The 15812-nt window shown below is 40.3% G+C and overlaps 1 protein-coding gene and 1 long non-coding RNA gene across 9 annotated transcripts in view; both read right to left on the reverse strand.

The window, feature by feature from the left end:
* Positions 1-5539: 5539 nt before the first annotated feature.
* LOC109897649 (uncharacterized) lies at positions 5540-8878 on the reverse strand. Its single transcript, XR_002256250.2, has 3 exons — positions 8590-8878; positions 7300-7428; positions 5540-7120 (listed from the first exon to the last, which is right to left on the reverse strand). It is a non-coding gene; the product is annotated as an uncharacterized LOC109897649 (long non-coding RNA).
* Positions 8879-9398: 520 nt separating this feature from the next.
* LOC109897849 (transcription factor E2-alpha) overlaps positions 9399-15812 on the reverse strand; it is a 31585-nt gene continuing 25171 nt past the window's right edge. For 5 of the 8 annotated variants that reach the window (XM_020492462.2, XM_020492461.2, XM_020492464.2 and 2 more), the window contains 4 exons: positions 15676-15738; positions 14891-15126; positions 14477-14628; positions 9399-14385 (listed from right to left, as the gene is read on the reverse strand). In XM_020492462.2, the coding sequence (XP_020348051.1) occupies positions 14483-14628; positions 14891-15126; positions 15676-15738 (445 nt within the window). In that variant the 3' untranslated portion in view covers positions 9399-14385; positions 14477-14482. Of the gene's footprint in view, positions 14386-14476; positions 15127-15675; positions 15739-15812 lie in introns of all 8 variants that reach the window. The other 3 variants (XM_031833243.1, XM_020492463.2, XR_004211171.1) reach the window with 2 other exon arrangements.

A 15812-nucleotide genomic window follows, 5' to 3' on the forward strand; every position in this document is an offset into this window, starting at 1 on the left:
CATTTTTTGTGGGTCTAGGGCACGATAACAACCTCAGATTCTCAAACAGTTCTACAACTGAACCATTGAGAGCATCTTGACTGCCATCACTGCTTTGTATGGCAACTGCTTGGCATACGGCCCAGTACATCACTGGGGCTGAGCTCCCTGCCATCCAGGATCTCTATACCAGAAGTAAAAACAGCTCATCTCTTTTCCAAGACCCCAACTTTCTTTTGCTTTTCTTATTGAAATAAGGTCACCCCAATCATCATTATTGTACTATATTTTTATTTTTACGGGACTTAGCGTAGGACCCGACGAGGCAAGGCCTCAGTCAGTCAGTAGTTTCCATTCTGATGGCTAACCAGGTTTTCCATCCTGCTTACTCTACCTCCGTAGAAATAAATTATTTTATTTTCTGATGTTTTATTGTGTGTGCAGATAAATGTAAGTCCCAAAGTCCTGGAGCTAAATAGTGTCTTGAAAATATCAAAATACCATTGATGTTAAACTTGCTAGCTAGCTCGCGTGCTCCAGTTTGCATTAGTATTGTCATCCGGAAGGCATTACTATTTAGCATGCTTATTAGTGATATAGTGTTTGTTAGCATTTCTCTTTGGCGCTAGGCTATTTCTGGTTGTAGATCACTCATGCTCATGCTTATTATGTTTATTATTAGGTTTATTATGTTTATTATATGTTGTTTATTTGTGCATCTAGCATGTGTTTGGGTTCACTTAGCCTGTTTAGTTTTATGACATGCAAATAGGCATACTGTATTTTCCCATACTGTGCTAAGTTTTCACCTTTTCTTTACAGAACCACAATTAGTATCAGAGAGATTGGTGTTGTATGCGTGTGTGTGGATATTCATTCAACCCTTGAACTGGAACTACTGCTTCCTAGTGTTCTAAATGAACACCCTTCGGTGGTTGCTACTGGCCTAAAATCCACTAAGTTTTTAAAATTCCTTTTTATTTGTCTTTTGAATTCATAAAAAAACCATATTTTTAACCAGATGGTGTCAGAGGAAGGCCCTACAAATTGTCAAAGACTCCAGACACCCATACCATAGACTTCTCTCTGCTACTGCACATCAAGCGGAGCGCCAAGTCTGGAATCAAAAGGCTCCTGAACAGCTTTTACCCCTAAACCATTAGACTGCTGAACAGTTAATCAAATGGCTACCCAGACTTTTTGCATTAACTCTGTTTTTTTGCACTGACTACTCACCACCGGACTTTACCCACACACACATACTACACTGACACTCAGGTCTCGAGACCATATATTGAGTGTCTCGGTGTCCTGTCTCAGTGTCCGTTACATTTGTACTCGGTCTTGACTCGGTCTCAGACAGTGAGGAGACCAGCAGAGTAAAAAACAAAATGATTAGCTTCCATTCAGTCAATGCATGAAACCACTTCACCAGGCCAAATATATACACTCCTTTCTTGAAACATTAATATCTTAACAGCCTTTATATACATTATAGACATGTTTGCACAGTGGCGAACCTATAGGCCTTCAGTTTGAGAGGGTTTATCTAATGTTCCTTCGTTAGATTTTAGCTCATCTTCCTCTAGCTAGCATTAGTTGTTGATCTTGTTGTTGTTGATGTGCATAACAGAGGGAGCCTACCTTTTCATGGTTGTTTAATCAATAGGACTGTAAAGTTCCCAAATGTAAGAGGACTCCCGTGGTATTTACATATTTGCAGAAATCCATTCAGGTGTATTTTGTGGCTTTTGGCGAATTCGTTCCAATGATCTAAAGTTGCGCTGTTGTAACTGCCTGTAAACACATAATCCAGTTCAAAGTGAATGATGGCAGGCCCGTGTAGCAAAATGGCTTGTTTCTATAAAGGCCTATTTATTGTGTTACTATTTATTTATTTTTTGCGCATTTGTGTTACTTTTTTAACTCGGCATTGTTAGAAAGGCTTGTAAGTAAGAATTTCATGGTAAAGTCTACACCTGTTGTATTCCCCACACGTGACAAATACATTTGATTTGGGTCAGGTATGGGGAGGTGATATGGTCCAAAACTTTCAAAGCACTTCATGATGACAGAAGTGAGTGCTACAGGGGGATAGTCATTTAGTTCAGTTACCTTGGCTTGCTTGGGTACAGGGACAATGGTGGCCATCTTGAAGCAAGTGAGGACTGACTGGGATAGTGATAGGTTTAAAATGTCAGTAAACACTCAAGCCAGTTGGTCTGTGTATGTGCTGAGGACAGACTTCGGATTCCATCCGGTGCAGGTTAACACATTTGAAGGTCTTACTCAAATCGGCTACAGAGATTAGTAGCCCACAGTCCTCGTGAGCAGCGGGGACACACATTGGAGGCTCTGTGTTGTTTTCCTTGAAGCATGTGAAAAAGGTGTTGACCATGTCTGGGAGTGGTGCTTCAGTTTCCGCGATGTGGCTGGCTTCCCTTTATGATCTGGGATTGTCTGAAGTCCCTGCCACATGCGTCTCGTGTCTGAGCCATTGAATTGCGACTCCACTTCGTCCCTGTACTTTATTTTTGCCTCTTTGTCTTGCGATGGTCTGTTTATACTTGTTCAGGTTTCCAGTCACTTTACCTGGTTAAATGCAGTTGTTCGCGCTTTCAGTTTTGACCGAATGCTGCCATCTATCCACGGTTTTTGGTTTGGGTATGTTCTAATGGTCACTGTAGGCACAACATCCTCTATGCACTTCCTGACGAACCTAGAGACAAATAATGGATATCAACGGGGGCTTGAAGCAAAGTAACCCCCCCCCCCCCCCCCCCCACTGTGTCAATGTAGCCAAGTAGAAAAAAGACAATGTACCTTTCTGAAATTTCAAAGCAGCCTACATATTAATAACTTCTTCGGGATCGGTATCCCATCCACGGGACAGTTGAGCTAACGTAGGCTAATGCGATTAGCATGAGGTTGTAAGTAACAAGAACATTTCCCAGGACATCTGATATTGGCAGAAAGCATAAAGACTTGTTAATATAACTGCACTGTCCAATTTACAGTAGCTATTACAGTGAAAGAATGCCATGCTATTGTTTGAGGAGAGTGCACAACTTTGAACATGAAAAGTTATTAATAAACAAATTAGGCACATTTGGGCAGTCTTGATACCACATTTTAAACAGAAATACAATGGTTTATTGGATCAGTCTAAAACGTTGCACATACACTGCTTCCATCTGGTAGCCAAAATCTCAATTGCACCTGGGCTGGAATAATACATTATGGCCTTTCTCTTGCATTTCAAAGATGATGGTACAAAAAAAATACAAAAGAACGGTTGTTTTTTTCTTTGTATTGTCTGTTACCAGATCTAATGTGTTATATTCTCCTACATTCATTTCCCATTTCCACAAACTTCAAAGTGTTTCATTTCAAATGGTAAGAAGAATGTGCATATCCTTGCTTCAGGGCCTGAGCTACAGACAGTTAGATTTGGGTGTCACTTTAGGTGAAAATAGAAAAAAAAGGGTGGATCCTTCAGTTGTTGCTAATATCACTTTGTATTTCAGTTGGATAAACTATTGTGTTAATTACATTTTAAGACTATTTTACAAATAATCATTTTGCTCTCACTAACCATGTTTCCATTCACAGTTTATGCGAGTAAAGTCATACTGAATTAAAAGCTGTGATGGAAATGTTTTGGTACAATTTTATAAATGGTGACATCATTTGTTCATTCGACATGGTGGGATCTTTTTGCATCTGTAAAATTACACTGAACTAAAATATAAACACAAAATGCTACAATTTATAAGATTTTACTGAGTGACAGTTCATATAAGGAAATCAGTCAATTGAAATAAATTCATTAGGCCCTAATCTATGGATTTTACATGACTGGGTATACAGAAATGCATCTGTTGATTACAGATACACACCCCTACCTTTTTTTTAGGGTATCAGAAAACCAGTCAGCATATGGTGTGACCAGCATTTGCCTCATACAGCACAACACAACTACTTCGCATAATGATTTTGGCCTGTGGAATGTTGTCCCACTCCTCTTCAATGGCTGTGCGAAGTTGTTGGATGTTGGCGCGAACTGGTACATGCTGTCGTACACGTTGAACCATTGCATCCCCAACATGCTCAATGGGTGACATGTCTGGTGAGTATGCAGGCCATGGAAGAACTGTGACATTTTCAGCTTCCAGGAATTGTGTACAGATCCTTGAGACGTGGGGCGGATGAATGGCACGACAATGTACCTCAAGATTTCATCACAGTATCTCTGTGCATTCAAATTGTCATCAATAAAATTCAATTGTGTTTGTTGTCGGTAGCTTATGACTGCCCATACCATAACCCCACTGCCACAATGGGGGCACTCTGTTCATAACATTGACATCAGCAAACCACTCGGCCACACAGCAGCATACACAATGTCTGCCATGTACCCAGTACAGTTGAAACCGGGATTAATCCACGAAGAGCAAACTTCTCCAGCGTGCCAGTGGCCATCAAAGGTAAGCATTTACCCACTGAAGTCGGTTACAACGCCAAACTGCAGTCAGGTCAAGACCCTGGTGAGGACACAGATGAGCTTCCTTAAGACGGTGTCACGCCGTTTGTATGTTCCTATTTTTCGTTTGGTTAGGGTGTGATGTGGGTGGGTATTCTAGGTTGTATGTCTAGGTGTTGTGTTTCTATGTTTAGGCCTGGTATGGTTCCCAATCAGAGGCAGCTGGTTATCATTGTCTCTGATTGAGAACCATACTTAGGCAGCCTGTTTTCTCACTATCGGTGTGGGTAGATGTTTTCTGTTGTGTCTGCACCAGTCAGAACTGTTTCGGTCGTTCTCTTTGTGATTACTGTGTTCATTAAATAAATATGGACACATACCACGCTGAAACTTGGTCCTCCCCTTCCAACAGCCATTACAGACGGTTTCTGACAGTTTGTACAGAAATTCTTCCGCAAACATTTTCATCAGCCGTCCGGGTGGCTGGTTTCTGACGGTTCCGCAGGTGAAGAAGCCGGATGTGGAGGTCCAGGGCTGGCATGGTTACATGTGGTCTGCGGTTGTGAGGCCGGTTGGACGTACTGCCAAATTCTCTAAAACTATGTCAGAGGAGTCTTATGATAGAGAAATTAACATTAAATGCTCTGGCAACAGCTCTGGTGGACATTCCTGCAGTCTGCATGCCAATTGCACTCTCTGTCAAAACTTGAGAAATCTGTGGCATTGTGTTTTGTGACAAAGCTGCACATGTTAGAGTGGCCTTTTATTGTCCCCAGCACAAGGTACACCTGTGTAATGATCATGCTGTTTAATCCGCTTCTTGATATGCCACCTGTCAAATGGATGGATTATTTTGGCAAAGGATAAATGCTCACTAAACACAAGATCCCAGAACATTTTAGAGAAATAAACATTTCTGGGATCTTTTATTTCAGCTCATGAAACATGGGACCAATACTTTATGTGTTGCTTTTATATTTTTCTTCAGTATAATTATGCAAAACATTGCGGTAGAAATGCCTTTATGCATAAATATTGATATAACCATAATAGAAGTAAACTTAAGAGACACAATGAGATGGTGTATGGTCCTCCCACTACGATTCAGGAGAACCATGCAGTTTATTAGGCTACAGATATAATAACTTCACAGGGTGGTGAAAACGTACAGTATGAGCTTGATGCTCCTTTCCAATAAATGTTGAAGGTCCTATTCTGGTGACATGAACGATGCTTGACTGCCGTTTGACAAATACAAAATCTCATGTAGGCTAAACCCGCACTGTATCTGCAAGCTGTTGGCCAGAGCACAGGTGCTAATACTAGAGTGGGCACACTCTGGAGCGAATTGCAAAAATCGCTGAAGCTGGAGACTTATATTTCCCTCACTAACTTTAAACATCAGCTATCTGAGCAGCTAACCGATTGCCGCAGCTGTACATAGTCCATCTGTAAATAGCCCACCCAATCTACCTACCTCATCCCCATATTGTTTTTATTTACTTTTCTGCTCTTTTACACACCAGTATTTCTACTTGCACATCATCATCTGCTCATCTATCACTCCAGTGTTAATTTGCTAAACTGTAATTACTTCGCTACTATGGCCTATTTATTGCCTTACCTCCTCATGCCATCTGCACACACCGTATATAGACACCGTATGCACACACCGTATATTTATGCACACACCGTATTGTGTTATTGACTTTACGCTTGTTTATTCCATGAGTAACTCTGTGTTGTTGTTTGTGTTCCACTGCTTTGCTTTATCTTGGCCAGGTCTCAGTTGTAAATGAGAACTTGTTCTCAACTAGCCTACCTGGTTAAAACAACAACAACAAAAATTAAACACTCACTATATAACCCACATGTATTGGTGAGAAAACCATCAGTTGAGTTGAAAATGCAATAGAAACCCATTAAACTAGTTTTTTTTATCCGGTCAATTGGAATTTAACCACAAAGTACTTGTTTACGTACAGTTCCTCATCACGCACAACATCTCTGGTGGGAAAATGTGCATATAGTTTTTATTCTGATTTTAGCATATTCACATGGAAATCTGTCACCAATTGGATGGTAACCGAACTAATGACTTAAATCTATTTATTTGCATGAAATACTATTAAAAAAACACTATTAACTTATTTGGTGCTGTATTTATGTTAACTAATATTAGACAAAAGAAAAACATACTGTATTTAAAGCTTTTTTCCCCCACATCAAATGTCTTGGTCATTGGGGAATTGTTAGATTACTTGTTAGATCGGAACTAGAAGCACAAGCATTTCACTACACTCACATTAAAATCTGCTAACCATGTGTATGTGACCAATAACATTTGATTTCAAATACTTTATGCATTAAGAACCAACGTTTTGAGAGCCTTTTCTCAAAATAACAATTTCACACACTGGTAACATTGCATTAACATATTTGGAATGATTGGCAATGTGTAGAATAATTTCACAGACAGTAAGTAAATTAAATATTTATTCACATTAAATAACATTGGAACAAAACAGCATTCAATCTAACTAGACATCCCTTTGGGAAAACATCTACAAGCCCTGAATGATAGGTGTGTCAGGGCATCACACTTTCGCAACGCAGAAAGAGCAAGCATTCCACCATTCCCTTCCCCAAGTTGTAGTCCTGCAGACAGACACACAGTCCAGTCATTAGCGGTCCAGTGATGTATTAATTCATTTGCTAGCCTATATTCTTAGGGGACAACTGAAAAGTTATTTAACGACAGTGCCATCTGTTGGCCACTCAATAGCCTACAACTACAGGCCCGGAAAGGGTTGTTCAGTTGCTTTATGTTCACTTACAATTTTGAGCCAGAGGTGACTAGTTGTCCTTGAACTTTCTGTTGATTTAGGGGACACAATCCAAGATCAGCCTCCAATCCATGGAGGGCAACTCCGCCCACTGATCCTCAACCAACCATCGTGGGAACCCTGGACAAATGATAACATGAGGAGATATTTGAAGTCAAGTATCCTACTACAGGAGTTTTCACTACTGCTGTCAAGTCCCAACATCATCTTTTCCTCACAGTATTTAACCCCTTGACCCCTAAACCTAGAGATCACTAAGTGGTGTAAATTGTATTGAAATGCCTGCCAAATCAAAAACAAGTGGTCATTCTCACACGGTCACAGTCACACTTTTATTGAGAATCAAAGCCAAAGTTATTTAGACAGATAAGAATATAAGGCTCATGTTGTAAACTACTGGCATTCCTGACTAGAACCAAAGACTTGGATGGGGGAGAAATTATTTATTAGATATGAAGAAGGAAGTTACTCAAAATAGGTTGCTAATGAGGGCCATAAATCACTTGGTTGGTAATTGTTCCAAGAGAGAGCAAAATATGTTAACAAGATGGAACCTGTTGTTTCCAATTGGAGCAAATTAATCAGTGGGCAGAACAAGCAGAGTGGGAGAGCCAAGCACGAGCTAGCGAGAGCCAAGCACGAGCTAGCGAGATCCTATTGGCACGTTCTAGCATGTATTTGCATATTTCCGTTAGGGAACGCCTACTCTGTGAAATGCGCGTGCAATAACAACAATGTTTAATTGCACTCCAAAACAAAGCTTTTTTTGGGGGGGCAAAGAGTAAAGTCTGCAAAACGTACTCCACTATGTTCGTAACAGAAAACTGTATTGAGATTACATGTTTAATCGATAAGAACATTTGCAGAATATCGTCCAAAATCCATCTAGGTCGATCTTCTCTCACTGCCGGCCCCTGGGCTTCCTCGCATCACTATATTTGGCGGCGAGCGGAAAATAAACGCCAACCGGATGCTTCAGATGTGTACATCCGGTGAAACATCTGCCTCATTGTTCAGTTATGGAACTAACGTTAACTAGATAGTTACAGTAGCTAGCTAACAGTGACCCTACTCGTAAAAGTAAACAAACTCCAAAACGGTGGAATTTGTAAATACTGAGGCCATAATTAAATCAGAGGCCTGATAGTAACGTTAGTTAGCTAGATCAGTACACCTAGCCAACTGAGTGATGGCTCATGGAGACACATTGGACGGTTGTCTGAATCTATTTATTAAAGTCAAATAAATCTTCACAAAGTTATGATACAGACTTCAACTTACCACGTTCTGGCGATGGCAATGTATTTTGCCCCAATTAACTTGTTTATCACTTGCACAATTCTCACCTCCGTCGCAGATGGCTGCTGCTTTGTAGGACCTCAGGAATGTCGGTTTAAATTCATGTTTTAAAAAGCTTCCAAAATACATAAGGAATACAGTATTTCCAAATAGTATAAACATCGTAAAATAATGTTTCTTAAAATATTAGGTTATGAACAGTTTAGGTTATGAACAGTTTAGTTTATCATTTGAATAACAATGAGATTTGATAGCTAACCTGAGTTGACCCATTGTTGTCAAATACATACGCTACAAAGACTATACCAATACTACGGCATTGGCTACTATTTAAACCACAATTTCCTTTAAATCAACATATAGCTATACAATTATTTTATTTTTTCATATATATTAGATACATAATCTTGTGTACAAGATAGTCATACTGGAATTGTGAGTAGGCCTTGATTTATAGATAGCGAATGGTTTGTATGATTGTTGTTTTAGTGCTCATTTTACAGTGGGGTACTAGATGGTCAATATTTTCCTATCAATCAATGCCATTAGATTCTAGTTTTATGACTGCCTAATTTGGCTAAATCTCCAATGTGATTTTATTTATTTTTTAATCTGAGCCGGAGAGGAAGAGGCTGGTTAGTAAATAACATTATCTTTGTCTGGGCTTAAGGGACATCACATTGAAGACCAAGTTCAACCATTTGGAAAACTTTAGTTAGGGCTTGTGGTCTATACTTTCTCACCAATGTGAGATCATTGAGAGGAGACATTAATTTGCCAAGCTATGATAAACCCTTTATTACAATGTTTTCCTTTATTTCCTTTCATGTTTACAAGATTCAAAAGCCAGACATTGAAAAAGGTATAATTCTGTTATTAAAAATGGCACATTTATTGCTACATTACTGTTATATACAGGACAGTTCTCAATAACTACTTTATATATATAAAAAAATGATAATAAAGACCGGGACTGGAGGCACTCTGAAAACACTGCTCAGTCTTGATTGTGTCCTCGCTGCAAGTGTAAGATGCCAGGCTTTGTAGCAGTGAGTGAGTGGCCCCATTTGAATACTTGAATTTTAAAAAAGTAGTGCCCTCCTGCTTGAATTGATCTATGGTCTGAAATAATTTGGTAGGTGAAAGCAAGGTTCTTTCATATAAGAAATTAAATGAAATCAAATAAAGTTATATTCAAGTCAGATTTGAAACAGGTTGACAATACAACTCACACTATCCAGTCATGTCATTAAGCGAGACGGGATGGACGCACTTCTAAGTATTCAAACAGGGCCGGCGTCAATTTTCAGGTCGACACACAGAAAAGACCCTCCATCTTTCCTCCTATCCAACAACTTCAGAATACAGGTTGGACATTTTGTCATTGTGGGATTTTCACAGAATACGTAATGACATCAGATCAGTAAATTTTCTCTCTCAGAACAAATCCGCAATATTTAGTAGGCCTACACATATTTCACCTTGTAATAGTAGAGAAACAAATATTCAAAATCAACTCTGAAGAGGTACATCAATACCCCTTACAATAAGTCACTGTCAAAGTCAATAAGGAGATTGATATCAGAAAAAAAAAGATCTCAAAGTAAATGGAGGAGACTTACTCTTTTACACAGAAATGATAGTTCTAGTGACAAAAAGCTCCAGTTGTCATGGCTCAAAATAACACAGCCCCCCACTTCAAAGCTGAAGCCATATATATAGACAGTTTGAGGTGCTTCGAAAAGCAGATCACATGGGCAGAACCCATCATATCTTAGAACCCAGTAGTGTTGAGTGGTTTATCAATAGGGGGGCAAACAGACAAACACAACCAGGACTTGAACCTACAGCAACAACATAACAGTAGTATGGTCAAATCCAGTTGAATAAAAAAATTAAAATAACAAGAGATCTACATAAAGTTAAAATGTTTATTTATCTAGATACATAGAATGTTTTATTTTTTTAAATGTTCAACTTCTTCCTGAAAAGTGAAAAGGGAGGGGTGGGGTGGTTCATCCGATGTACCTCTAATCTTGGCGATACATGAAATGTTATGGTTTAAAAAAAGAACTGTCTTTATAGTTAATGAAAATACAAGTTCAGGCACTGATAAGGCATCACTCTCCAGTAATGACATCTTTAGTCTTGAGAATGAAAAGGCCACACTATTGATTTGAAACTGTCTTTTTCTTTTCTTTTCTTCACTTTCTACAAAGTAAACTTAAATCCTTCTCAATACTATGACCAACAAGTAACAATGTACATTTCTGCCTCTGTGGTTAGAGGTCAGTGCTATACCATGTCTGAAGCCATGATATTAACTTACAACAGGAATTAACACTTGTTTTTTCAGACCATCCAAACACAAACTCCGAAATAACATGTCAGGACAATGTAGCTGCACATTGACGACCACATGGACGAATGCAGAGAATAGAATGGAACGTTTGAAATGAAGAGAAAATAATAACATTGAACTGACAGACAAAACCTGGATATGTACTTGAAAATGAAGGCAATCCACATTTGAATGGTACATTCAAAACCAGTTGCATAATTACTGTTCGAGACAGTGCCCGTCTTCATAGACTTTGCTTTGTGAAGCCACATGACCATTCAGTAAGAACACTTCAATAGGACAGTCAGTGGCATAAATTCCATCCACACGTTCCCATTTGAAAAGAAATAATGAATCTGGGTAATGAACAAAGAAACTTCCTTACTCATATATATATATATAAAAACAGGAACAATATCAATATTTTAGGCCACTGTACCCCTTTGTCAAATGTTTCAATCTCATCAAAATGGGATGCACCAAAGACTGACAGCTTAATGTCCACTAAATACGTAATGATAATTAAGCCTACAACTGACCCCATCGGTCTTCGTTTCTCTTTCTGAGCCTGTGTTCTTGTTTAAGTTAAGCTTTCCTCTCTAATGGCAAATCTGACAGTCCAATTTGAGTTCATTTTGAAAATACATTAAGATTTAATATCAGCTCTTCATTCTGCTCAACTACGATACACTCTAAACTTCAAACTAACATTGTCATGGATTTAAAATCTACAATGTATAGACAAATATATATTTATATGCATTTAATTTTGCTCCATTTGAAACAATATCCTTAGTTGAATGTATGCTTGAGGTTGATTTACAAATCAGATTGTCTCATTATGCAGACATTTTAACAATATAGTCAAGACACAGCATGAGCTCTTACTACACTACATCACCAAAAGTATGTGGACACCTGCTCAACAAACTTTTAATTCCAAAATCATGGGCATTAATATGGAGTTGGTCCGCCCTTTGCTACTATAACTGCCTCCACTCTTCTGGGAAGGCTTTCTACTAGATGTTGGAACATTGCTGCAGGGACTTGCTTCCATTCAGCAAGAAGAGCATTAGTGAGGTCGGGCACTGATGTTGTGCGATCAGGTCTGGTGTTCGATGGGGTTGCGGTCAGGGTTCTGTGCAGGCCAATGAAGTTCTTCCACATCGATCTCAACAAATAATTTCTGTATGGACCTGGCTTTGTGCATGGAGGCATTGTCATGCTGAAACAGGAAAGGGCCTTCCCCATACTGTTGCCACAAAGTTAGAAGCACGGAATTGTCTAGAATGTCATTATATGCCAGGGCTCCCAAGTAGTGCAGCGGTCTAAGGCACTGCATCTCAATGCTAGAGGAGTTACTACAGACTCTGGTTTGATTCCAGGCTTTATCACAACCAAGCATTATTGGGAGTCCCATAGGGCTGCACACAATTTCCCAGTGTCGTCCGGGGTAAGCCGTCATTGTAAATAAGAATTTGTTCTCAACTGACTTGCCTAGTTAAATAAAAAAGGTGAAATAAAATAAATGCTGAAGCATTAAGATTTCCCTTCACTGAAACTAAGGGGCCTAGCCCGAACCTTGAAAAACAGCCCCCAGACCAGTATTCCTCCGCCACCAATGCACTATGCATTCAAGCTGGTAGCTTTCTCCTGGCATCCACCAAACCCAGATTGGTGAAGCTTGATTCATCACGCCAGAGAATGCTTTTCCATTGCTCCAGTCCAATGGTGGCGAGCTTTACACCACTCCAGCTGACGCTTGGCATTGTACATGATCTTAGGCTTGTGTGTGGCTGCTTGGCCATGGAAACCTATTTAATGAAGTTCCCGATGAACAGTTTCTGTGCTGACGTTGCTTCTGGAGTTTGGAACTCGGTAGTCAGTGTTACAACCGAGGACAGATTATTTTTATGCACTACATGGTCCTGTTCTGTAAGCATATATGGCCTACTTCACAGCTGAGCCGTTGTTGCTCCTAGACGTTTCCCCTTCACAATAACAGCCCTTACAGTTGACCGGGGAAGTTCTAACAGGGCAGAAATTTGATGAACTGACTTGTTGGAAACGTGGCATCCTATGACAGTGCCACGTTGAGAGTCACTGAGCATTTCAGTAAGGCCATTCTACTGCCAATGTTCGTCTATGGAGATTGCATGGCGGTGTGCTCGATTTATATACGTCAGTAACGGGTGTGGCTGAAATAACCGAATCCACACACTTTTGGCCATGTAGTGTAGTTCATTGGGAATGCTCAAAGCTTCAATTTTAAGAATAGACAACTGAACTTCTAATAAATTGCTTGTCTGGTATTAAGAGGACATTTCATTCCATTAAGCGTATCAATGGTTGATCCTGCAAATGCACATTGGCGCCTAGTGTTAGTTTTTTTTAAATGACAATGCATGGGGCATGAGTTCAGGGTCAATTGATTTGAAACTCAAAGGGTGGCACTACACAATATGGCCATCAGAGTATTCCAGACCAAGCCTCCAATCTCATGACTAGACGGAACAGAGTGGCTGGTTAACACCACAAGCTTTCCAGAAAGCTTCTCTAGTTTCTGATGGCATCAATAGTAACCAATGGGTGAGACGCAGGATGAAAAATTACTGTTTCTTTTGTGCTGTTAAACTGCTTTTCTACCCCTGGCCAGGTGTCTCCCAATTAACCTACACCGAGGGGATGCTGAAACAATACTGGAGTCTGCAATACTATTATTTTGTTTATGGCAGGGAAGAAAATCCTTGGAGTCTTCTACAAAAAAGCCTTCTACAACTCTGAACATGACAACTAGGCAGGTGAGGTTCCTCCCCCTTCTGCCTCATCTCATGTTGGGCCCAGGGCCCACAGAGCTGGGGGGGACTGCAACTCTGTCCCACGATGCAGGTCAACTGCCCTCTCTATCACATGGATTTGGTTACATAACATATGTAAGACTGTACCATTAAGTTGGGAATGACAAATCTACACTTGCTCATACATACAAGCAACCCCAAAACAAAACGTTCCACACATTTGCTTAAATGTCTCATAAAACATGTAACAATTAGGCACAAATCCTTTTGTAAATTTGTAGTTTGTTAGGCTTCTGTCTTTCACAGAGCACCTCTCGGCAGTGTTTTAAGTCCCATTTGTGGCCGGACACTAGTACTCCGGTGATCCATCATGTTACGGAAGCAAAAAAAACATGTATATAAAAAAAAAGAAAGTACAAGGTTCTTCACATTTGCGCTGGTAGTCATGGTCAGGAGTGCGGCAAATTGGCTGTGTCAGTTTTGGCAGTATGCATGTGTGGATAAGGGTGTGTGAATGTGTGTCTTGAAACTGAATTATGACAATACACAGACACATCAGTATATGTACACACTGAGAAGAATGGGTGGAAGAAGAGATCAAGGCCACATCTTCCGAGAGCCAAAGGAATTCCACCAGATCTGCAAAGGAAAATACAATAGTGTCAGTCTTCTAAACTTGAAAGCACTACAATTACTGACAAAGATGAAATATGGATGAAGAGATACCTACCTGGTATTACATATGGCTGACTGGGTTATGGCCATCTCCCCCCATGCCGGGGTGGCCTCCTGAGAGCTGCATGGGGGACTCCCCCACCACCCCAGAGACTTTCTCCTCCTCCCGTCGCTTCAGACACGCTGCTTTAGGGTTCAGGTTGCGTTCTGACAAGAGGGGATAGCAGGGAATATGAGTTTACATTGCATAAAAGTCATTTATCCAACCTTCCACTGTGCTATAAAAACTCAATCCTTTATTAAAAAGACACAAAAAATGTTCTGGTGTGAAAAATAGCTGGATGAAATATTCGGGATGGTTCTCGATGGTCCACTGAGAAAAGAATATACACAGGGGACAAAGTAATACAGAGGTCAACATGTAAAAAGTGACAATACAAGAGATATGGCCACAGTAGCCCTGCGTTACCTCTGACTTGCTGCTCCAGGTTGAGAATGACGTTGACGGCTTGATGCAGGATGAGCAGTTTGGTCTGAGGTTTGTCGTTGCTGAGGTGCAGCTGGCACATGCGGCCCAGCTCCTTGAAAGCCTCGTTGATGTCTCGCACTCGCAGCCGCTCGCGGGCGTTGTTGGCCACTCGCCGCTCTTTCTCACGCTCTACCTTTACCTCAGGAGGAAGGTCCTCGTCATCCTCATCCTCTTGACTAGAAGGCGGAAGACACGGAGAGGAATGAAGCCACGGGAGGACGGCACTCACAAACCAAGCAACTAGACTTTCAAAGAGTTGGGCCGCATGTGCCAGCTGCACCTCAGCAAAACATGCGAAGCAGCATAGACACCTAAGCATTTAGCTGTCATTCTAAAAGAATCCTGGGTAGCACCAGGAAGTAGTTCTGAAAGTAAATGTATTAAAAGGAAGCTCCAGATACATTGTTAAGTCATACAGTTGATCCGAATAGAAACATTTAATTGAGTCAAGACTAGGAAAACAAGTTACCAATTGCAGTGAAACGCATTATAAGACTATTTGGTAAAAATACTAAACAATGATTTATCCCACATGGGTTGGAAATGTTGTTATCTTTTACCATTATGCTATTCAATGTTGCTTTGTTTTCCAACTCTATTACCATCAAACCAAATGAAAATGTGCTAGGCTTTGCAGAACAGTAGACTTTGATATACAGTATTGGCTCCCCAATTGTGTGCTTTCAGCACACAAAGCACTATGGCCTATGGATGGAGAGACTTACTCATCTCCCGGGTCTGACAGGCCTGAGAGGCCAGAGAGGATCTGGAGGGTCAACGCCTCCTTTCTGAAAACAATGGGACATGAGGGGAGGGCATTACACAACTAGCTACCAATTCAATTAGTGACCAACTCAACTAA

The sequence above is a fragment of the Oncorhynchus kisutch genome, linkage group LG10, assembly GCF_002021735.2.
Source record: "Oncorhynchus kisutch isolate 150728-3 linkage group LG10, Okis_V2, whole genome shotgun sequence".
Classification (NCBI taxonomy): Eukaryota; Metazoa; Chordata; class Actinopteri; order Salmoniformes; family Salmonidae; genus Oncorhynchus; species Oncorhynchus kisutch.